This window comes from Pteropus medius, unplaced genomic scaffold (assembly GCF_902729225.1).
Source record: "Pteropus medius unplaced genomic scaffold, Ma_sr-lr_union100, whole genome shotgun sequence".
In the NCBI taxonomy this organism is placed as follows: Eukaryota; Metazoa; Chordata; class Mammalia; order Chiroptera; family Pteropodidae; genus Pteropus; species Pteropus medius.
This window is the reverse complement of record NW_024347790.1, coordinates 5,910,948-5,933,816: the sequence shown is the minus strand read 5'-3', so window position 1 is coordinate 5,933,816 and position 22,869 is coordinate 5,910,948. Positions and strand designations below refer to the sequence as shown.

General features: G+C 34.7%; 1 protein-coding gene across 3 annotated transcripts in view; it reads right to left on the bottom strand.

Moving 5' to 3' along the window:
* Window positions 1-22,869, bottom strand: part of PLXDC2 (plexin domain containing 2) — a 373,661-nt gene that overhangs the window by 47,630 nt on the left and 303,162 nt on the right. For all 3 annotated transcript variants that reach the window (XM_039877520.1, XM_039877519.1, XM_039877518.1), the window contains 3 exons: window positions 18,523-18,583; window positions 10,562-10,712; window positions 9,151-9,189 (listed from right to left, as the gene is read on the bottom strand). In XM_039877520.1, the coding sequence (XP_039733454.1) occupies window positions 9,151-9,189; window positions 10,562-10,712; window positions 18,523-18,583 (251 nt within the window). The remainder of the gene's footprint in view (window positions 1-9,150; window positions 9,190-10,561; window positions 10,713-18,522; window positions 18,584-22,869) is intronic.

The following is a 22,869-nucleotide window of genomic DNA, read 5'->3' as shown; positions in this document are numbered from 1 at the left end:
TTTTAACTTAAGTAAGATTTGCATCCTTGGAAAGCACAGATCTCAAGTGTACAATTTAACAAATCTTTATAACTGTATATACCAAAGTAACCATCAGCGAGATCAAGATATAGAAATCTCTCTGCCTCCAGAAAGTTCCCTTTTCCCATTTCCAGTCAATCCTTAGCACCCTACCATGGACGACCACTGTGCTACTTTCCAATATCGTAGATTAGTTTCACCTATACTGAATTTCACATAAGTTGAATCCTACTGTATATACTCTATCGTGCCTGACTTCTGCCTAACGTAGTGTTTTTAAGATACATGTGTCATTATTGGCAATTATGAATACAGTCACTATGGATAGTCTTGCACAATATTCTTGAGGGCATGTTTAAATAAAAGTGAAATTTCTGGATCAAAAAGGAAGATATGTTTAACTTTATAAGAGACTGCTCGTTTTTTAAAAATGGCTGTACTATACCACTCTGATCAACAATGCAGATGAGTTCCAGTGCACCATGTCCTATCCTCACCAGTACTAGTGTCCTGTCTTTTTACTTTTATTTATTTTTTATTTTTTTAGGTGAGGCAACCCTTGGTTGACCTCACAGATTGCAAGGACCTTGTTGACAGTTTACAATCCCTTATTTTTTTATTTTTTACGCCTACAGCACCTGGTCTTCCTAGGCGGTCTCCCATCCAAGTTCTAACCAGGCCCGACCCTGCTTAGCTTCCGAGATCCGTCTTTTTATTTTTAGCCACTATCTTTTTTATTATTAATTTGCAGAAGTCCTTAATATTTTCTGGATATTGCATATTGTATTATATGCATATTGTAAATACTTACAATATTTTTCTCCTGTATGTGACCTACCTTTTCATTTTCGTAACAGAACTTTTGATGAACAAATGTTTTCAATGACTTTGATGAATGAATTTATCAATTTTTTGAACTGTCTTCTTAGAGGCTATTAAATTTATTAAAGCTTTCAAAGAACCAAACTTGACTCTGTTAATATTCTCTATTGTTTATCTATTTTCTATTTCAATTTTTTCTACTCATCTTACTTCCTTCTTTGCACTTATTCTGGGTTTAATTGCTCATTTTCTTAAACTTCTTAAATTTAAGGGTTGGATCATTAATTTTAAATATTTTTTCTCATATAAGTGTTTAGAACAAAATTTTTCTCATATAAGTGTTTAGAACAAAATTTCCTCAGTACATTTTAGCGCATCCCATAAATTTTGGTATGTTGCATACATTATCATTCAGTTGCAATATTTGCTAATTTTCCCTGTGATTTCTTCTTTGATCCCTTTACTATTTAAAAATGGTTTTACTAGTCATATATTTAGGGTTTTTCTAGAGATTGTATTGTTACTGATCCTTGTTTGATTTTTTTGTAGTCAAAGTATGTAGCCTATAAGACTTCAATCTTTTGAAATAGAAATATACTGTTATGATTCAGTATATGGTCAATCGTGGTGATCATTTAAAGTATATTTGAGAAAAAAGTCTATACTCTAGTTGTCTGGAACAGTGTTCTATAAATATCAACCAGGCCAAAGTGGTTAATAGTGTAGATTAAATCTATATACTTCCTAATTTTTAATCTTTTTGGTCTAATTTTTTAATATTGTGATGTTTTCCTGATGAACTGACTCTGTTATTTTAATATTTTCTTCTTTACCTCTGTTAAACTCCTTGTCTTTAAGTCTATTATTCTGACACATATATAGCCACTCTCTGCTTACATTTGCAGGGTATATATTTTTTGATCATTTAATGATTATTTTGATCATTAAAGCATTTATGTCATTACATCTTCATGTTTTATGTACACCTCTTATACACAGTATATAATTAGATATTGCTTTTCAAAAGTCAGTCTGATAATCTATACTTTTAATTGTGTTTATTCTTTTCACAGTTAATTATTGATATGGCTGGCCTGGGGTCTGCCATTTTGCTATTTGTTTTCTTTGTGTCCATACATTATGTGACCCATTTTTCCTCCACCTTTGGTTTCTGTAGGTTAAACAAATATTTCTTAAAATTCCATTTAAATGTAGCTCTACATTTTTGTATTTTTTCTTTAGTGTTTGCTGAGCATAATGTTAACGTGTGTTAAAATCACTTATGTTTGAAATTTTATCCAACAAGTTGTTAAATCATTACTGCAACTGAAATAATAATATTTGGTTATAGTAGTTTACAGCCCTGTTATGAATTAGTGTTAAATAATTAACTCCTGTCCTTCCTACCAAAGATACATTTTAAAACTTGTGTGGAATTATTTGAGAATCACAAAATAAAACTGAGGCAAAAATTGGTCTTATTGGAACAGCAAGCCATTGAAAACGTAGCTGTTGAAAAAGATTAAACCAAATTTACCATCTAATGAATTAAACTACTCTCTTTAAAGATATATCTTTTTTAAAATAGCATATCTTTTCTCTCCATCAACATTTCTTCCTTTTTTTCTCCCCTTAAACTGGATCTGATCAGCACATTACATGAACAATAAGCAGTGGCAATGCAGGTCCACATGAAAAAAATTTAGTATTCAAATTATAAGACCCACATCATTTCGTTCTATGTTCTATCAGTTTCATAAACTCTACAAATCAGCATGAAGGGGAAAAAACATATTCCAATGTGATTTCCCTTTTTCTTTTCCTAAGCTAGATAACAATTTTTGAACTATTACATTGAAAAATGAAATTGTAATTCTGCAGGTCAAAAATGGTAAAAAAAATTTCATATGGTTCAACAAAATACAGAAAATATCACTGTCTTTACTAAAAACTAATTGCAACAGCTAAAATGTACTAATTTTCACATATTATATTAAAATGAGTCATGAGATATAACAGACGTAACGCTTTTAAGTGACCTGCTTCTGTTGAGAAAGACACAGTTTTTACATGTCAACAGAGATAAGTTCCTGTTGCCACCAATTCAAATGTTTTTTTTCAGGGGAGTCATGAAGTATAGACAAGGATCGATGGGTGGATTCAGAGTAAGATATGTCATTCTAATTTTCGGAACTCTGGCAGAAAGAAATCGAAGGTTGACTCAACCCTTGAACTCAGGGTGAGGTCTGTGAACTGGTGGTGTCCGCAGGATCGAAGAGCTTGTGAGAAACGCAGTGTGAAGGTCTGGGCCCCACGCTAGAACGACTATGGCAGGAAATGCGTTTTAACAAGACTCCCTCTTCCCCCAGTGATTCTGATGCTTGTGATATTTACGGAGCATTGCATCAGACCACCAGTTTACAACTCACCTTTCCCTGGGAATCACCTGGGGGTTTAAAAAATATCGATGCCGGGAATCCCAGCTCCAGAGTTTCAGTTTAACTGGTCTGGAGAACAGTCTGAGCACTGGGGTTTTTCTAAGCTCGAATAATAAAATTAGATGAGAATAACCAGATGCTTTCAATGTACGGAAACTGAGAACCACTACTGTGGATAAAATTTTAGGAAAGAAATCCTTAATCTTACAGCATATTCAAAAGACCATTCTGAAGTATAAGAAATGCTCACTATTATGAAACATATATACTTAGAATAGAGTTAGTGTTGTCGTGAAAAGTACCCCAAACAAGGCAAAAGATAAAACCAAATGCCAAGATACTTTACGGTTTCAGAAATAGAAAGTGATAGATATTCAATAGCCTGTCAAAAGGAAATAACAATCTCCCTTTGCTTACAAGACTGCGATGTATGTGAAAGCAGTAGATGAAAAAAAAAAATAGCAGTGGAAGGTAGGGGGAAAATGAAAGAAATGTTACTTTGATGATTTATGTATTAAAGTAAAAAATAATTCTACTGAATGATAAATGAAACACTAGACATCTGATCTGTCACTACAGACTAGGTGATAAAAATGTAACCTTAGAGGTGTTCCAGTCAAAGTCAGAATAATGTTCTAACATTTTCTGTTCAGATAAAAAATTCTTATAATATATTCAGAAATAAGAAACTAAGGACAACAGAAACAAAATTCAGACCAGCCATTCCACAGTAGTTCATTCAAAGTGTAGCTGGATTAGCTCTTTGAAATCATTTTGCAGGTTTGTACCTTCAAATTAACTTAATCACGTTCTGCAAACTGCTTAATGTAGCTATTTCAACATCTCTTTGATGGGGACACCACCTTCTGACTAAAGAATGCTGCCTTTCAGAATCCAAGTTTAGTAAAATCCCTAGAAATAAGAGAGAATGACAAACACAGTACCGCCTGCATACAACAGCAGCCTGGACTGCTCATGTTATTTAAATATTATTAGCAATTAACAACTTAGAGTTAAATGTTTTCAGAAAAGAAACAATTTTGTCAAAGGGAAGAACTTTTAGAAAAACCAAGAGAGAATACAGTTTTTGGTACTTGGATAAATCTCAGCCAACAAGTTTTAAATAATGAAATTAAATCACCAGATTTCAGAGCTTGCAATAATTTTAATATCTGCAGCATAGCAGAACGGCACAGTTCAATTTGCTAAATTGAGTTGAATATCGTTGAAGGTTCTACTTTTCAATTAAAAGACCTTGCCGCTGATTCAGCTTGCAAGCCTCTTTTTAGCCTTGGATATAATTTTGTCCAGTTTGCATCTTAAAGACATCTACATTTCTATTTAGGTGATGAGTGCCATTTGAAAGCAACCTAATCATATGCCAAAAAATGCATTTAATAGTCATATCTGCTAAAATATATAGATAGGTCATTCCTTAAAAATGGAATTCTTTTCATATGGTTTTGCTAGGATCTGAAAATTCAAAGAAAGTGTGGTTTTATTTTTTTTAATTTTTATTTTGTTATTGTTTTCTTAAAAAATTACAGTTGACCTTCAATATATTAGTTTAAGGTGCATAGCATAGTGGTTAGACATTAACATGAGAAGAAGATGTGGCTTTAAATGTGTATTAATCATTACCTACAGGTAAGTATATACTTATCTATGTATATAAAGAATACATTCTAGGTACCCTTTAATGGTGAATTAAACTTGAATTTCTAGAGCAACCAAGTAGACTGGAAGAACTATAAATTAAGTTTTGAACATAAGCTACAGAGTATCCCTATAGTATGGAGACCACTTGCCAATGATTTGATACTATTCGATTACACAGGAGAATCAATATTTGTGATTTCCGCAGAAAAGATAAAATGGAAATTAATGCATAGTATCGTGGGAAAAGGAAGTTCATTTTTAAACACTTATAAGTATGATCAGTCGTCACGAAAAAGGGTAAAGAATACCGTAAGTGTAAGTGAAACACCTTCTAGTGGCATTTCCCATGTCAAACTGGACTGTAAGGGACCTGCACTGCGAAGAAGCAGCAAAGCCATGAGCTGGTGAAGGACCGGGGATCTGCATGGGCATTAAACAGATGCACATCCCAGCCCTGCCATGTACCAGCCAGCTAACTCACCCTTCTCGTATCCTCATTTCTTCAGCTAGAAAATGAAAATGATAATAGGACCCACTCACAGGAGTATTATGTGAATTAAGTGAGGTAATGTATGCACGGCATTTAGACTGGTACCTAGATCACAGTAAACACAATATTTCACTTTCTCTTCCTTTTCTTTTTTTCCTGCTCCCCTCCCTGCTTCTTCCTCCTTCTCCTCTTCTTCTGCTTTTCACATAAACAAGGGACAGGTATGCTATTTAATTAGACTTATGTATTACTCTGAAGTTAGTATTATAAACGTGCAACCAGTAATATTTCAGCTGGAGATACAGTGACGCCGTTGGATGGGCTCTTCTGAGTTTTTGTATTCGGCCGTTCACCATGGTCAATCAATGCTACCTACGTCTCTTATGAAAGGGGTCTGTACTCATTAGCTGTCATTGTCTTTGTTTCCATTTTTTCACATTCTCTTCTCCAAAGTATTTACAGAGCTTAGAATTTCCACTCAACCTCAAAGGCTAATAAAACTTCTCCAAGCAAACAACTAGTCTGAGACTCGTGGAGTTTCCACGTAGACCTAATTGAAAGGAAGCGGGAAACTCAATGCACAATTGAAGATTCATCGGGAGGAGAGATGTAGTTAGCAGACTGCCACTCAGTTTGGGTCCTAAATATGAGAAGTTGTGTTGTGTGCTTTTGGTATCCAGCGGCTCAGAAGTGTTTTAAGCTTTGATATCACAGATGAAGGCAAATCTCCTGGAAAGTGAATATACCATCATGTCAGCTGTGGATTCTGCTAAGAAAATCAACTACTTTGACCCACAGAAATGTTCCAGAAAGACCCAGAAACAAGGCAAGCCAATATAATGTATACAAAGGCAGAGTCATTGGTTTCTAGTTACATAGTGACTACTTTGCCAAATGTCACCTTTTCAGAAGAGTACAGACCTCTAAATTAAAGTGCTTTTAAGAACAGTCAATTAAATCAGGAAATTAAATCAAGAAATAAAATGTGCTAATCTTCTTTGCAACAATATATAGCAATTTACAAAAATTTATTAGCTTGTCTTTAAAAAAATCCCCAATAAATGTGAGAAATCATTTAAATTAGGCATCTTTTTTATTATTATTTCAATCTTGTAAAATAGTAAGCTGGAGGGGAGAGAGAGGACAATTCTGAACTCTTCTTTCAACATGTTTAATTAACTAATGAAGTTAGATTTCAGTTGGCAACCTTTCCTGCATCTCTATATTCCATAAAATAAAAAGCAATGATAGAATGCTATCCTGATGAAGGAATTGTAAAAGTAATGTGTGACTTCCCTTAAATACTCTTTTGAAGGAACATTTATCTTCATACCACTCAGGTTGGTACGCTTTAAGTATATTTTAGGAAAACTGCCTAAACAACCTAGACATAAAAAAAAAAAGTTCTAGACTATAGACCTATTTAGATTCTTACTGCGATATTTTGAAATTCTGATGGTACCTGCTGCATATCTGAATATCTTCTGAAAATCCAACAGTCAGCTCTTCTAAGTATAATAAAAAGTCCTCCATTTAAATCTTGGAATTTACTTATTGCGATGTCTCAGCATCGTAAGGTAGTTCTAATGCACTGAATTAAGATCGTCCAAGTTTTATGATTCCTTGCTGCATGAAGCAAAATAAGGATTTTCCTTAGAATAACTGGCAATTTTCTAGACAACTATTTCCCAATGTGTATTCCACAAAACATTAAGTCCATGAGATGCTAGTTATAAAAAGGTTTTATGACCACATGAGAAATGCTATTAGATACTCCATCTTTATTACCATCTCGAAGTTTCTTTAGAACACAAGCTGTCTGAAAGCAGGCAATCTGTCTCAGCTCTGTTCACAGACACAGCGCAAGCCTATAACAATGCCAGTATTCAGCAGGAATAAACAAATGAACCAATAAACACTAAAAGCTCTGAACCATTCTCCAGCATAGAAACTTCTTTCATTTTCTCTCACCCAGGGTATTTCATACCTATATAATCACAGGAATCTTTTTTTTTTTTTTTTTCTGGTAGCACGACAGACTACTTCATTTAAAAAAAAGGAAAGAGGGCGCAGAGGGTAAAATAACAAACATACATGTCACCACTACCCATGTTAAGAATTAGATGTAACAAATACAACAGAAGCCCCTTGGGGACCCCTCCTCCATTTCATTCACCGCAGACCCCTCCCTCAAATGAAGTAACCCTTAACTTTAGGACTTACACCTACATGAGACTTAAAAAAACACCCGGCTCTGACAAGTCCTGAATGGGGTGGGGATGCTGAAGTGTCTTTAACACTAAGATTTTAATTTATTTCTAGTGAGTATATATTTTACAAATGGTCATTTTTAAAGCTATCCATTTATTGCATTAATACAATTAATAACAAATGAATAACATAACACTATGAAGCAAGACAATGGACAACTGATGTAATAATGATAAATATGAAGACGCTAAGCAGTTTCTCTTTCAAATAGACTGATATGAATTCTAAAGAGTATCTCTATCTCTCTATCTCTATCTCTATCTCTATCTCTATCTCTATCTCTATCTCTATCTCTATCTCTATCTCTATCTCTATCCATCTCTATCATCTCCATCTCTCTGTCTATATCTATCTTAGGTCACTGTGTGTGTATATCATAGATATAACACAGATAGATATAACATAGATATACACACACAGTGACCTAAGAAAACAGAAATCTCTGATACTTAAACTAGACTGAGCAATTTAGAAATTATTCAGTACGGTTATAGAGAAAAATATCCTAAAACCTTTGACTTAGGCACAAAATCACCTGGAGCTGCAAAAGTAAAACTGTGTCTGGAACAATGTCACATAATAGATGCTGCTAAAAAGAGACCCTCTTTCTGAGCTGAATAAAGTTACTAACAAAATAATCTCTTTTATGAAAATCCAGCACACTACAATAGAGGTTCAAAACGAGCTATCATCGCTTAATAGGAAAAGAACTATTTTAAAAATTTTAGCTATTATTTTTCACGGCCTTGTTTTGGAAAAATCTTTCTTCTTCAAATTTTCAAGTACCATTATAGATATTTCTCAACTGTCTTAGAAAAACTTTAAGTATGCTCTAACTAAATATTCTTTTGCATACTTAATTTTCGTCCCTTGCTTTAGATAAAAGATAAAAAGGCCCAGCACAATATATTTCCATGCCTTTCCACACTGCTCTGTTTCTCAATTTTATTTATAAAGGATATTGAATAGTCAACCTCGTGAAAAAACGAACAAAAAATAGTTGAACCCCACAGCTGTGCTGTGTAGATAACCAGATACACAATCAAACCAAGAACTAGAACAACAGAGAATGGGAAGATGTGTGGGTTTATTAGCTTGAATGCTCTCAATCTTTATCCTAGCCACGATCCTAATACCCCATACATCAGTTGTGCCCATGCACCGTACATCAGAACAACGAGGCATAGCATGTAACATTTTTACGTTATCACTGGTCATCGGTGTCATGTAGTTTTATAGGCAAATACATGGATTAGAATTTTGTTCCACTCTTGAAATCCTCTCACTTTTCAAGCCAACTCACTGAATTCTTCTTCTGTTAAATACTAACAGAAAGTGAAACAGAACCTCGCTGTTCATTTCGAAGCCCCAAAGTCCTTTCTCACGTTTAAATGAAGGAAACAAATTAATATCTAAAAATATTTATAAAAGGGAAGTGTCAATTCCTACCTCCATTATCTTTTAGATGTAGTGCTATCTTGGTATCATCTGAAAGAGAAACAGAAAACATTTTAAAGGTGCATAAATCTCATGAGCAGTAATCGTCCACTAATGTCTTTATACAAGAATAGATTTTGATATTTTACTGAGTTAATTTCTAGTTCAACTTACACCATTTAGTACTAAAATTTCTTACTGAGATTGTAAGATCAAGATCAAGATATGATTTTAAGATCCATGAGAAAATACATTGTTATAATTTTAACTTAAGGTACAATTTATTTTTAATTTTTAAAAATGAGTTATTATAATTAGACTCTATAGTTATGACCTTCTTTATTTGGTTTAAAAAGCAAGACCGAGAAAGTTCAAAATTAATTGGAATGAGAAAGATTTGTCATTATTTACAAATTTAACTTCAAAGGTTAAATGCTTATTCCTTGCTAATAAATATGTCCAACGTTTTTTAATGAAAAAAATCTTGTCCTTAATGAACGAAACGTAGGACATATGTTTTCATTTCAGTGGTTATATTTCATTCTAAAGGGCAGGATTCAAACTGCAGGAATATTTTCACAGGACAGTATTCAAATTATAAAAATATTTTCACAGGCTGTATGACAACCCACAGAAATATGGATTAAAATACAACACTGGTTTTAAAAGTAGTAAGATATATTTGGCAGCTGTCCTCCACCTCACTTTACCACTTTATTCCAGTGAACTTTTAATATCCAATGAAATTTCAATGAAAAGCAAAAGGTTCAAGTTTAATTTCATATTCAAATAAAAGCAAAGTTTAAGACAGTAAACAAGTAAGAACATTTTTCCCCCTCGAAGCTTATTCTTGGCCAAGAGGTCTCATGTTTCTCTTTAGTGCTACCATTCAGAATAGATAGTTAACAAATTTTGGCTAATATGCCTCTTCCCCCGATAAGTTGTGTCCATGAACTAATGTTTTCTGGTATTTTCCCCTTCCCTGACAGAAGAAATATTTTCCAAGGACAATTTCTGTGACATAAACAGTACGCTTCTATTTTTATTGAATTGCATATGAGCAGAATCATCTATTGTTCAGAATCCAAAATCAATGAACATTTTACATGTCTTTTTTTTTTCCCTTTCTATCCTGTGACTAAAATGTCGAATTCAGTTACTGCAAAGTTTAGCAATATGAAAGGAAGTCTGTATTTCTTTTCTAGGGAGGACAGTCACCAGTAAAAGCCAAGAGTTAATAACAGGCCTAGCACATTAAAAGAATCCTGGCACATATTTTCATTCCGTAATAATTTTGTCTTTTCCCTTTTAGAAATCCCGTAGCAATCCAGTTTGCTAAAGAAAAATTTTCCTTCTAGACGGCTACCCCAGTACGTGACTTTTCCCTCCTTTAGAAAAAAAAGCAAAAATATCTCTAGGGCACCTTCTGTGGGCAGGCTGGTGGGCAGCTGGGAGGTGGCTGCTCTTCTGGTGGTCGTTAAGACCCTGAATTGTGTGGTTGTCGCTTGCGTGGTTGTGCTGGTCTGGGAAGGACTTTCCACTGGCTCTGTGTTCTCACACATCTTCTCTTTTGACTGATAAGAGAAACAGGTGGGAAAAGAATTTAAGAGTGAACATACATGTTTTTAAAAATTACATCAAAGAAGTTGGTCTGTAAAGCACAAAAGACTCTCCAATCAAGATAAAGAATAAATTAAATTTTTTTTTTTTTTGGTATGGGACTAAATTTATAGATTTTGCTAATTTGCAAAGTATGTAAAAGAGACAAGAGAAAAAAATTGGATGTAACAAAGCATTTCCGTCCTTAGATTTTTGGATTTCATCATTTTCTGCTGTTAACTTTTCATATTACTATTTATCTTACCCTAAATTTTATATCAATATATTTGCACAAGCCGTGATGTCAAAAGGATAAAGTTCATACAGGAAGAAAAACAGGCACATAAAGACGAGGTTTACAGCATACTTAAGTGTGTGAAGGAAGAATGCATTCCCTTCATAACAAACTGATAATGATAAATTCTAAAATGCTTGCTGTTCCATACCATGTTATTGTTTTAAAAATAACCCACCATAGGTTGAATAGATATTTAAAATTGTTTTCCTTTATGAAATATTCGAAACCACCCAAGCAAAGGATTGCACAGCACTCATGGAATCACTTAGCCTGCCTTTACTAGTAGAGCTATGCTGAGGACACCACGAAAAGGTGCACATCGTATTTTTCATTTATAGCCCATAAAAATAAGTCCTATATTCTTCAGCAGTAACAATCTTCACCATCCAAACTCTTTATCCCTTTGATAAGCCTTGAGTAGAAGATAAATATTCTGCACGTGGGTGGCATTCACCCCCAGTTTGAATTAATTATTATATAAATACGTTTCTTAAACTTCTCCCATCATTAGTGAAGGACGATGCATCTTATTACTGGCTAGGAAGAGTTCCGGAGATGGCTTCCTCTTCACTAACTCATTCAGTTCCCCCAACTTTAGTTCTTGCATCTTCTCAGCCCCAACCATCTCATGATCTCTTTCTTGACTGCACTCTAGGTATCATCTCCACATCCTGGACCTTGTCTGCAATTGGAAATACTTCAGTTCTGAAATCATAAATTCTGTTATCCTATTTTCAGCCTATCCAGGTACCTGTTCACTCAAATTCTCCCTATTTTGTGACTACGCAGAAAGCCCAAGCACAATGATTTTCTTCCTTTCAAGTCTCTTTTTCTCCATCACTTCAACCTCTTCTCAATAACATCAAGCATCTTGCCCTATTTTTTCCACATCGCCTTTTCAGAAAATCCCAAATGCTGAATATAGTAAAAAAAAAAAAATTCCCTGCTTGCTCCTAAGCCAGGCGCAGCTGGAGAACAATCACACAGACCCCCTCCATGGGGGAGCTCTGCGAATTTATCTCCTGCATCCTCAGCAGGGAATTCCATGCTTCTTGGCGATGCTGCCCTGCTTTGTGAGTCTCCTACCCCATTACCCTCACTATCACTTTCAAACCCTCTCCACCCTACTTAAAACTATGATTCCAGAATGCCTCTTCTGATTTTACCCCATGGGTTCACCTTTCATTTCCTAAATTAAAGAATCATCAGTAAGAATTATTTAAATTTCTTTATAAATCAGCATTCTTGCTTGAATCTGTACTAACCTCTCTTTCCTTCCTCTGTTATCATGGATAGGGGCCATTATTTATATCTGTTCTCTCAATTTCCACTCTGGCCCAACTCAGTCCACCTTCTCAGGGATTGTGAACTTGCTCATTTGATCCCATCCCTTCTCTTCCATATTTTAAAGCTCTAATTTTCCACTGCCTTAGTCTCATCAGCACTGAAACATACTCAAGTGTGTCTATCTTATTTGAAAAGCCCAGCCTTTCCTCTTCTCCAAAGTACATCCTCACATCATCCTGCATTTCCTTCCATTCAGTCATACTTTCAGAAAGATTGGTGTGACCTGGTTTTCTCAGACTCCCATTTTCTCCATTTATGAAAATCTTTTTACCCAGTCCACCTAAATTGAAATTTCTCATGCCAACGTTTCTAAATATCTCCTTATTTACTAAACCTTCCATGGTATATCTTTGATACCTCGTCAGCATTTGGCACAGTTGTCCATCTTCTAATTTTGTGTTCTGTCCATCTGCTCATCAATTTCGCGATACCTCTCTAACAACTCCTCCTCTATTTCCTTTATTTCTGTCTATCCCTTAAGTGTTGGTGGTTCTTACGGATTGTAATTGACCCATCTTTTCACTGTCTGCATTCTCACTAGCAATCTCCTCCACATTCATGATGATTATGTTGATTACTCATAAATTTGTATCTTCAGATCCCATTTCTCTCTTGGATTTTTGACCTAAATAGTCGCCTACTGACTTAACAGATGTAGAATGCATGTGGATGTCACAGACATCTCAAGTCTAAAATGGGACTTGCCACATATTAGTCTCCTCCTGTGTCCTTATTTCTGAAAACAAGTATTGTCCGACACCCTAAAGTTTAAGGTAAAATCTTGGCTTGCTTACGGCAGTAAATGTAGACTAAAGACTTTAAATACAAGTAGAATACAATACAAATAGATTCTGGATAAAACATGAATTTTAGGATTACTAAAGTATTACTAGGATTTGCAGGAAGTAAAGAAAATCTCCAATGGTGCCTTTCTATTATCCCCCCGACAAAATAATAAGACAAAGCAAAACCTGTGTGCTTTAAAGATAACAGGCGCAGTACACATTAAGTAAAAAAAGCAGGGTCTGCTTTGAGGGCAAAAAGGGAAAAACCAAGCTCTAAGGAGATCAAGTCTTGTGCTGGCAGTTGATGGAGAAGATAAATCTAAACTTCTCCTCATATTAAGGCAGGGGCGTATGGTGTCCTCTAAAACCCTTGAGTTCCTATCATCAAACCCTCTTTGGCGCAAAGCATCACCTGTTTAGATCATAGGGATTCCCGTGGAATAAGATCAAACAAATATGCACTTCTAATTAAAGGATACAAAAAGAAATCCAACAAGAAAAGTAGTACTTTGACAAAGTGCAAAACCATGAATGACGTATTTAGCTTACCAAAAACTTTAGACACAGATCGTTCAACATAAAATATATAAAAATTATACATACTTAAAGACATGAAAGGCAAAATTTTAAAATGAACTAATAACATAGTCTATTAAAATGAGTCGGCAGATTTAACAAGGTGCCAAATTTAAAGTTTAGAAATAAAAAATACATTAATTGAAATTACTACCTCAATGAATAGATTAAATGGCAGATAAAACAAGACGAAGGGAGAATTAATAAACTGGCAGATAGATCTGAAGAAATTACCCAGGGTGTAGCACAGATAAATAAGATAGATGATGCATGAGAGACATAAAAGATAGAAGGAAATAATGAGAAGGTCAAGTCTATCTTCAAAGAGCTCAGAAGGTAAAAAAAGAAAATGGAGAACGTCTGAATGAATACTACATTTATCAAACTTGACACCCGCTTGATTAGAAAACACAATCTTTTTGAGCACATGTAGATCATTTGTTTAAATTGCCCATATGCTGTCCCATAAAAGAGATTCCAACCAATTTTAAAGAATCAGGATCATATATGCTCACTGACAACAATTTAATTAGGTTGGAAGTCAATAATAAAAAGATAAATTTAAAAACTGTCCATAATTCAGAAATGCAATATAATTCACAATTCAGTACAATTCCAATAAATATATTAATGAGGTTGACTGATTGATTATAGATCTTGACCAGTTGAGTCTAAAATCTGTAAGAATAATAAAAGCCTCAAAATAGTCAAAACATGTCTGAAGAAGAAAAAGTTAAGTGATGTCCTATGGATAGCAAAATTTCTTATAAAACTATAGCAATTAAGACAGTGTGACATTGGTCAAGGTATTGACAAATTGAGCATTAGAACAGAAGATCTCAGAAACCAAATGTATGGAAACTATACAAGAAAGAGGTGGCTTTGAAAGAAATTGCCAAAAGGAAGGATTATTCAATAAATGCTGCTTGAAATTATCCATAAAGGGGAAAAATCCCCACAGAAATGGATTTCTACCTTAATCATACATAGAAACCAATTCCAAATGGAATAAAGATTTTAATTGGAAAGACAAATCTTTAAAATATTTAGAAAAAATTTTTTTGAAAAAAAAACTATAAAGTTTGGTAAGAAATTTTTTTAAACAAGATACATGTACAAATGAAGCTAACCATAAAAGATTAATTAGACACATTAAATTGTAAGTGAATGGTAACTAAATAAAATCATAGAGAACTTGAAAAGAACATAAAGAAAAGAACCTGGAAGAAAATATATACAACTGGAGATATTAGCTAAAGCAATAATACAACAACAACAACAACAACAACAAAAAGATATGAGGAATTGAAAGAAGAGAAATGCTTATTACTTACAGGTGAGATGACTGTTTAAGTAGAGAACCATTAAGTATCTTGAGATATATTTTTTAAATTAGCAAGAAAGTTTTGTAAGGTGGATATATATCAGATCTATTATGTTACATATAATCAATGAAGACTTAGTGTTCTGAATAAGAAGAGCAAGGCAACTACTCAATAAAAAATAAGAAAAAGACATGAACAGGAATCTCACAGAAGAAGAAAGACAGAAAGAGAAACACAGAAGCCAAAAAACACATGTAAGTACATTCATCCAGTCCTTCATCAGTGCCTGGATATACATCAAACCTCCAGATAACCTGTTGGTTACCCACTGAACAACTAAAGAAAGAATGTTCATGTATCCAGACCACCTGACATCATTTATCCAGACTGACACCCACTATTCAGACCACCAGTCATCTAGAGAGTTCCACCTTGAGCCAAGCCAGAGGCTAAGAATGCAGAACTATAAGAACTCTGAGTTTTTCCTTCTTCTTCAGAACACATCTGGGTTTTTCTTGCCTAGTTGTGTTTATGGACTGTGGACCCTAAGACACTTGAATAAATCTTTATCATTTATTACTAAAAAAAGAAAGTACATTCAGCTTCATTAATGATTGGTAAATTGCAAATTAAGTTCCCAAGAAGATACCATTTTACACCCATCACATTTGCAGAAATGAAGAAATATGACAAAACCAAGGTTATCAGGATCATGAAATAATGAGAACTCAAAGCGGTTCCAGCACTGTGCTTGTAGCGTTGAAAAATTGAAAAAGATTTGGCATTATCTTTTGAAGGTGAACATTTACCTAACTCATATTCAGTAATGTCACTTTAAGAAATATTAGAGAAATTTTTCTGTATTTGATTCAGGAGACAAATGTAAGATGTTTTTGTAATAGGAAAAATCTGGAAATAATGTCCATAAACAAAAGACTAAGTGAAGAAAATATGATTGTAAGAATATAGGCTCCAGGAGGGTTGGGTTTGGTGGTTGTGTTTTGTTTTGTTGTCAAATTGCATCCCAGTACCCAAAAAGTGCCTAGGACATCAAGGACGCATAAGAAATATTTGATGAGTAAATAAATGGGATATTCAGACCATGGAATATATGCTATGAAAATTAATAAACCACCATCATGGATAAGTATGAACAACAAAATTCTGAGTGACAAAACCAAAATTCGGAATAGTTTTATTTATTTTTAAGAGGGAGAGGCAAAGAGCCAGCTTCATAGTCATTAGTAATTCCAGTTCTTAAATTGGGTAGTGTAATCATGGATATCTATTTTTTTTAATTGTGTTTCAGAACTACATTAATATTATAAAAATGTTAAAAAAAAAGATGTTTCAAATAATTCTCATTTCTATTTCACAACCCTACCTCTGGGTCACCACCACCTTTCCCATTGGTTTAGTCCAGATCATCAGCCTCTTTGGCCTGAGTGACAGCTACAGACAACTCATTGGCCTCTTGTATCATAATCCAAAATTTACCCACAGCCAGGATGATTCTTTAAAAAAATCATTTGGCTCAAACCATCCTTTTCGTTAAAACCTTTCAGGTAGCTTTCTCTTGCTCAAGATAAAGCCTAAACTCCTTAAACTTATCGCATTTTGGTCCCTGCGTAAACCACTGATGTCATCTCTCTGCATTCCTCATTTTAGAACTTCAGTTAGTTACCTTTCAGGCATCATCTTAAATATCATCACCTCCTCAGGCAAACCGTCTCTTACTCTGCTTAGCAAGACCATACACTTGTAGTTCCTGTATCTTTGTCCATGTCATTCTCTAAGTGCAGTCCTTTGTTCAGTGGTCTATCTACCAAGGGGGCACATTTTTTTCCCACTTTCATATTATTGGTGCTTAGAACAGTACTTAGTAAGTGCTCGTATGAGAATTTGCACTTATTGAATAAACTCATCTCACAAGGTCAGAATGAAAATTTAACCTTGATTTAGGCACGGAAAATGGACTGGAGTTGGTGACCTTGTTACTTATCTGTAAAAGAAGGCGAGAACTGCTTACCATAAAGCTAGTAATGTTGATAATTTAACTACAGAATAAAACAGGAAGCACTGAATACTGAAGAATGTATTAGGACTCTGAGCTCTTTGGGAGTAGGGGGCATTTTTTTTTTTTAATCTTTGTAATTTTAGTGCTTAGTACAGGCCACAAAACATGGTAAATTCCCCACAAATATATTTAGGAGGGCTTAAAATATGATGGATTCTTTTCTGTCTCCTATGGTTCATGGTGAGCCCACACTGAAAGAAGAAAATTAAGACGTCTGAATTCTACCCTTGATCTTCATGGAAGCATAGATATTCAATTTAAACATTTAATTAAAAATTAAATAAAAATCAGAAAATGGATTAATTTTAATTTAAATTAATTTAAATTAAATTTAAAATTTTAATTTTTAAATTAAATCAGAGGTAACTGTGATTACGTGAAAGACACATCAACCTGAAAACACAACTATGACTGTGTCAATATATTTTCTTTTTGAACTAAGCTGCATTAGTTTATAGATGCATTAGTTTATATCATTGTAATCACCCAACTAAATCTCAAAAGTTGATTAAAATTCAAGAATATTCTCAAAGACGTATTTATCAATATATTTATGAGACATTATCAATAAAATTTTAATTTTCAAAAAGAATCTAGCAACTACTGATCATCTAATAATTTTTAAAATAGTATTTCGACATGATTTGCTTGACTGATGAGAAAAAGTGGTTTTTATTCAAACTTCATACCCTAAAACTTAACAAAGGGAGAAGGAACAAATACTTTCCTTTGTGAACTTTACAGAATATCTTTATGTGACCCTGAAATGACAGTGTAAATCCAATACACTAGAAAACGTTAAAACAGGTAAAAACTGCCTCTGCATTTGTACACACTTGTTTGAATCACTTCACTGCATCATTTTATCATGTTTGCCTGGGAGTTACTGTTTCATGCTATATCTGTTCTAACTTCTTATATCACATCGATTTTCTGTAATTAATCTTCTCCTCCATACCAATGGTTTTGTAATTTGAGTGAATAAGATGAAAAACGGCTTCCTAGATCTTAGAAAAGTAGCAAGCGTTTAAGAGAATGACCCTTTGTTCATAGAGATTCAAATCCTGATTCTGCTATTCCCTAGCCACATACTCAGCTTTGAATACCCTCACTCCACCCCTCCCCACTACCTCCCCTCACCCCTCTCTCTTCTCTACTTGGTAATATGGGGCTAATAACAGTTCCTGCCTCGTAGGATGGATATGAGAATAAACAGAAAATACATGCAAAGACTTAAACCCAAAGTTTGGCACACATGAGGGACTCAATAACTGCTAGCTACTTTGATCAAATTAGATAACTATTTTCATTATATTGTGGCAGCTAGATATGAGAGCTTGGTCCTCTGAATCTTGTCATAATAAAGCATACATGTACCTCTTCAGGGCATCCACTGTCCACCCAGTCCTGCCGATGGCGATCGAATCCACTGGAACATCTTCAGAGAAGACCACATTGCAGTTCAGAAAAGGGAGCATGGGGTGCAGAGTGAGGGGCAAAAATTAAAAGAAAAAGACTGGTAAGTAGTTAATTCTCGAACTTTCAGTTTAAAACAACATAAGCTTTTTTCCTACAGAGCTCTTCATTGGAGCCACAGTGAAGTATTCACAGGGCTCTGTGTAACACCTCACCCCTATGTTGTCACGTGGTTACGATCAAACACGGCAACGAATGACTCCACTGCGACGCCCTTCACTATGCGGGCCACCTGGGTCTCTACCCGAAGGTAAGGCCAACTGCCATGCTATGAAGTTGTTTTTCCCCATTTCTTCCCTCGTCACCCAAACAAATAGATACAGACAAATATTTTGCAGGTATCATTTTTCAGGATTTCAGATCTCTTTGTTTTTCTTCAATTTTTAAGTTTAAGATCCACAGTCAAACACGCTCTGTGCAGTAAAGGGTTCACTCAGCAGGTTTGGGGTTTTCAAACCTTGTCTGGCTCCTGGGAATTAGCCTCCTGGAATATCCTGCCGGATAAGAGTGTCTCTGCACATCTCGGGGCTCGGGCTATGTGAGATTTTTATGACAATATGATTAATGGTGAATGTCTGTTTTATTTGCTTGAAGCCCTGGGCCATGCTGTATGAGTTTGACCTCTGCAGGGGCTGGAGACTAGAGATAAGGTTAGTCATGCAGAATTTCATACTGATGAGACCGACCCTCAATAAAAACCCTGGACATGAAGGCTTGGGCGAGTTTCCTTGGTTGGCAGTACACGCTGTGTGTTTTCATAAACTGTTGCTGGGGGAGTAAGTGCTGTCTGCACAACTCCACTGGGAGAGGACAACGGGAAACTTGTTGCTCCTGGACTCTGCTCTACGTGCCTTTCACTTTTGCTAATTTTAATCTGTATCCTTTTGCTGCAGCAAATGGCAACTTGGGGTGCAACAGCTTTTCTGAGTTCTGTGAGTCCTTCTAGTGAATTGTTTGACCTGAGTGTGTTCTTGACCTCACCATGATGAGGTCATATCTAACGGGTCTAATAGGAAGCACCGGGCTAATAAGCTTTGGTTGATTCTTTCTCTCTTCCTTGACTGGAATAACTTTCTGCCCTCCTTATCTAACTACAGTCCATTCATTTTTCAAGACTCAGAAATTACTCTCCAGAGCCCATTCTGATAAAGCTGTATAATTGCTGTTGATCACATTGTACTTACCTATTTAACTTTCTCTTTTATATAAAATTTCATGTGCTTATTTATATCTTATTTACCAAACTTGATTTGAACATTTTAATGTTAGGGCCAGTGGAATATATGATCATACCTAGTATGTCTGACACATGATTTCTTTTTCACGTTAGAAATTAAAAATATTTTTGCCAGTCTATTAAGATTAAAGACTTACATTGCCCTTGAATTTTAATATCTAAGTATGCATTTACATATAATATATGTGCATTTACATATAATATATATGAATCCATATTAGTAAATGTTCATCTTAAGATATTTATGTTCTTTAAAAATAAGTGGAGGCTGTTCAATTTTTGTCTTATATTTTCTTATAGGACTTATATAGTGCTACTTTATTTTTTCCACTTGTTTTGCAGTGAGTCCACATGATGACTTTTCCTAAGAATCTTTGCCAGAGATTATGTACTACAGCATGAATGAGCATAATTCAAGTGGAATGTGAAAACAACTTTACTGTCAACAAAAATGACCATATCTATCATTCGGCCCAGACATGATTCATTAGAGCTCAGCTATTTTATGCCTACCATCTGTGCTGAACAAGCTTAAGTGTGGAATAAACATCAGTGTGTGATCTGGCATGCTAACTTTGAGAATACTCAGTTGGTCAAGGCCATCTCTGGTTATCCAAAGAGAAACTGACATTTAGAGTCTATTTAATTCCAGATGAGTTAGATGGTTATTCTCTCTCCTTTTTTCCTTTCAAGTGTTTTAAAAAATATTTCCAAATGTACACACTGACATTGTCTTTTTCAAGATGAGGATATGTCAATTTTCTGCAATAAAAATATTTTTTTGGAGACACTTGACCACAAAAATTAAACAAAACAGATAATTTATAAAATGCAATTTGTCTTCGCTTACTCTATTGCAGATGTATTCAAAGCCACTGAGAAATAACAACTTTTACCTCATATTATAACAAGACAATAGTAAATCTTAAATTTACGGGTCAACTGAAATTTCATCTTTAGTAATTTGTCCTTTAAATGGGTAAATCAATCCTGATTTATTAAAGGATTCCCCAGTTATATTGTGTGAAATTAGGTTCTACTGAAAATATGTGATTCAATTAAGTAATTCATTTATTCACAATCGATTCCCTATTAATTGATCTGCAGTCTACTAATTGCTAGAGTAGGAAGAACTGAGCACGGCAAATACAAATGAGATTTGGTTTGAAAAGCTCATGCATTTCTGTGGCTTACAGTGCCTTTAAAAAGTAATATAACTAGATCCTGCTCCTTTAGCATTTTTTTATAATCTAGTAATCTAAATAGTGTCTGAAAGCAATTATAAACAAAAGTGTGTGTGTGTGTGTGTGTGTGTTAAAATCATTATGAAAAACCACCTTTATGTTATTTCTGAATTCAAAATAAACCACAAATCACTTTTGAGAACAACTTCCTCTCTGCCCTGAGCTGCTGTGTTGTTTTTCCTAAAACACAACATTAACCATGTCATGCTCCAGCATGCTGATTTCTCGACATTTCTACACTGTAACCATCTCATACTCCTGTTGAAATGTAAATTCCTGGGTCTAGCTGAATAAGATTCTCAGGCAGTTTGGGTCCAGCAATTTTCATCATGAACAAGCACCCCAAGTGATTCTTACCACAGTGAAATCCGAAAACCACTGACCTTCTGTACAGTATGGCTGAATGGCAGGCTCATTTCTCACTCCTCTAGCCCGTGGGCTACATACAACCTGTTCTCAGGCCCCTTAGCGCCCCTCCCTGAATGTGCTGTGCTCTTTCACGTCTCTGCCACTGAACATGCTATGACTTATGCCTGCAATATCTTCTTTGTCTCTAATTAGTGAGCCCAAGTAAACCAACCGAACTCAAGCCTCTCTCTTCCAACAAGCATCTACTTTCTTAGCGACCCTTTCTCAGTGTCCCCCCAATATCAAGTGCTAGCATCGTTATTACACTACAGCTAGTTGTGCTCCAGCTTATCTACTCATAAGAATTTGGGGAGAACATGGTTCAGAGGGAGGTTCTGGGGTTAAACTGCTTGAGCTGGAATTTTGGCTTGGGCAAAAAATAGGTATGTGGTCTTAGGCAAGTTATTTTGCCTATCTAAGCTTCTTTCCTCATCTGTAAAATGAGGTAAGAGAGGTTATGTAAGGATTGAAATTACAGCTTGGTACATGGTTAATATTTAGTAAATATCAGCTGTTTTCAAAACCTAAGTGATGACTGTAATATGCTTATAGTAAGGTCGACATTTGTTGAAAAATGAGCAAGTGAGATTTTCATTTTATAGACAGCACCTTGGAGAATGTTTAGGAATTAATTCTGTGTACCACATTAATGTGAAATGTCCTTTATCATCATATTTGGGAATTAGTATTATAGAATCCTATGAGAGAAAATCTAAGTTGGCTCTCAAACATGGGCCGATTCTTTATTCAATATTTATAAATAAGACAGATTATGTGGCTTTGTAAATAATTTTCAAAAACTGATTCCAGTACAGTCTGAGCTCCTAATTATACTAGGTTTCCAATGTGCTCATTTTCAAGTTATTCTCTTCTTCTCACTCTCATCTAATTACAAAGCAAATGGATAAACAGCTATACTTTAATTGAACTATTCCCCACTCAATTTCAATGGGATGCTGATTTCAAACCTCCCAGGAACCACGTTAAGTGAACCCCATTAAATAAGGAAGCTTAGTGGGGGAAAAAAAAAACCGAAAAAACACAACAGTATTCTAGCTTGCAGCATCTATCCAGTTCAGAGACTAAAATGTAAAGCTCATCAAATCTCTAACTTGTCTCAGTTTTGTAGAAAAGGTTTCAAAAACATCTTATTTTAAAAAGGTAATACATTCAAGTAAAGGATATAGCAAATGTTAAATACACACACACACACACACACACACACACACACAAGCAATACATAAAAATTAAAAATGAAGTGAATCTTACTGTACAATTGAACATGAGTCATTTCACCAGTGAGAAGAAACATCTATAATAGAGAACTTATGGAAGCAACTTTACAGAATCTTAAGACCT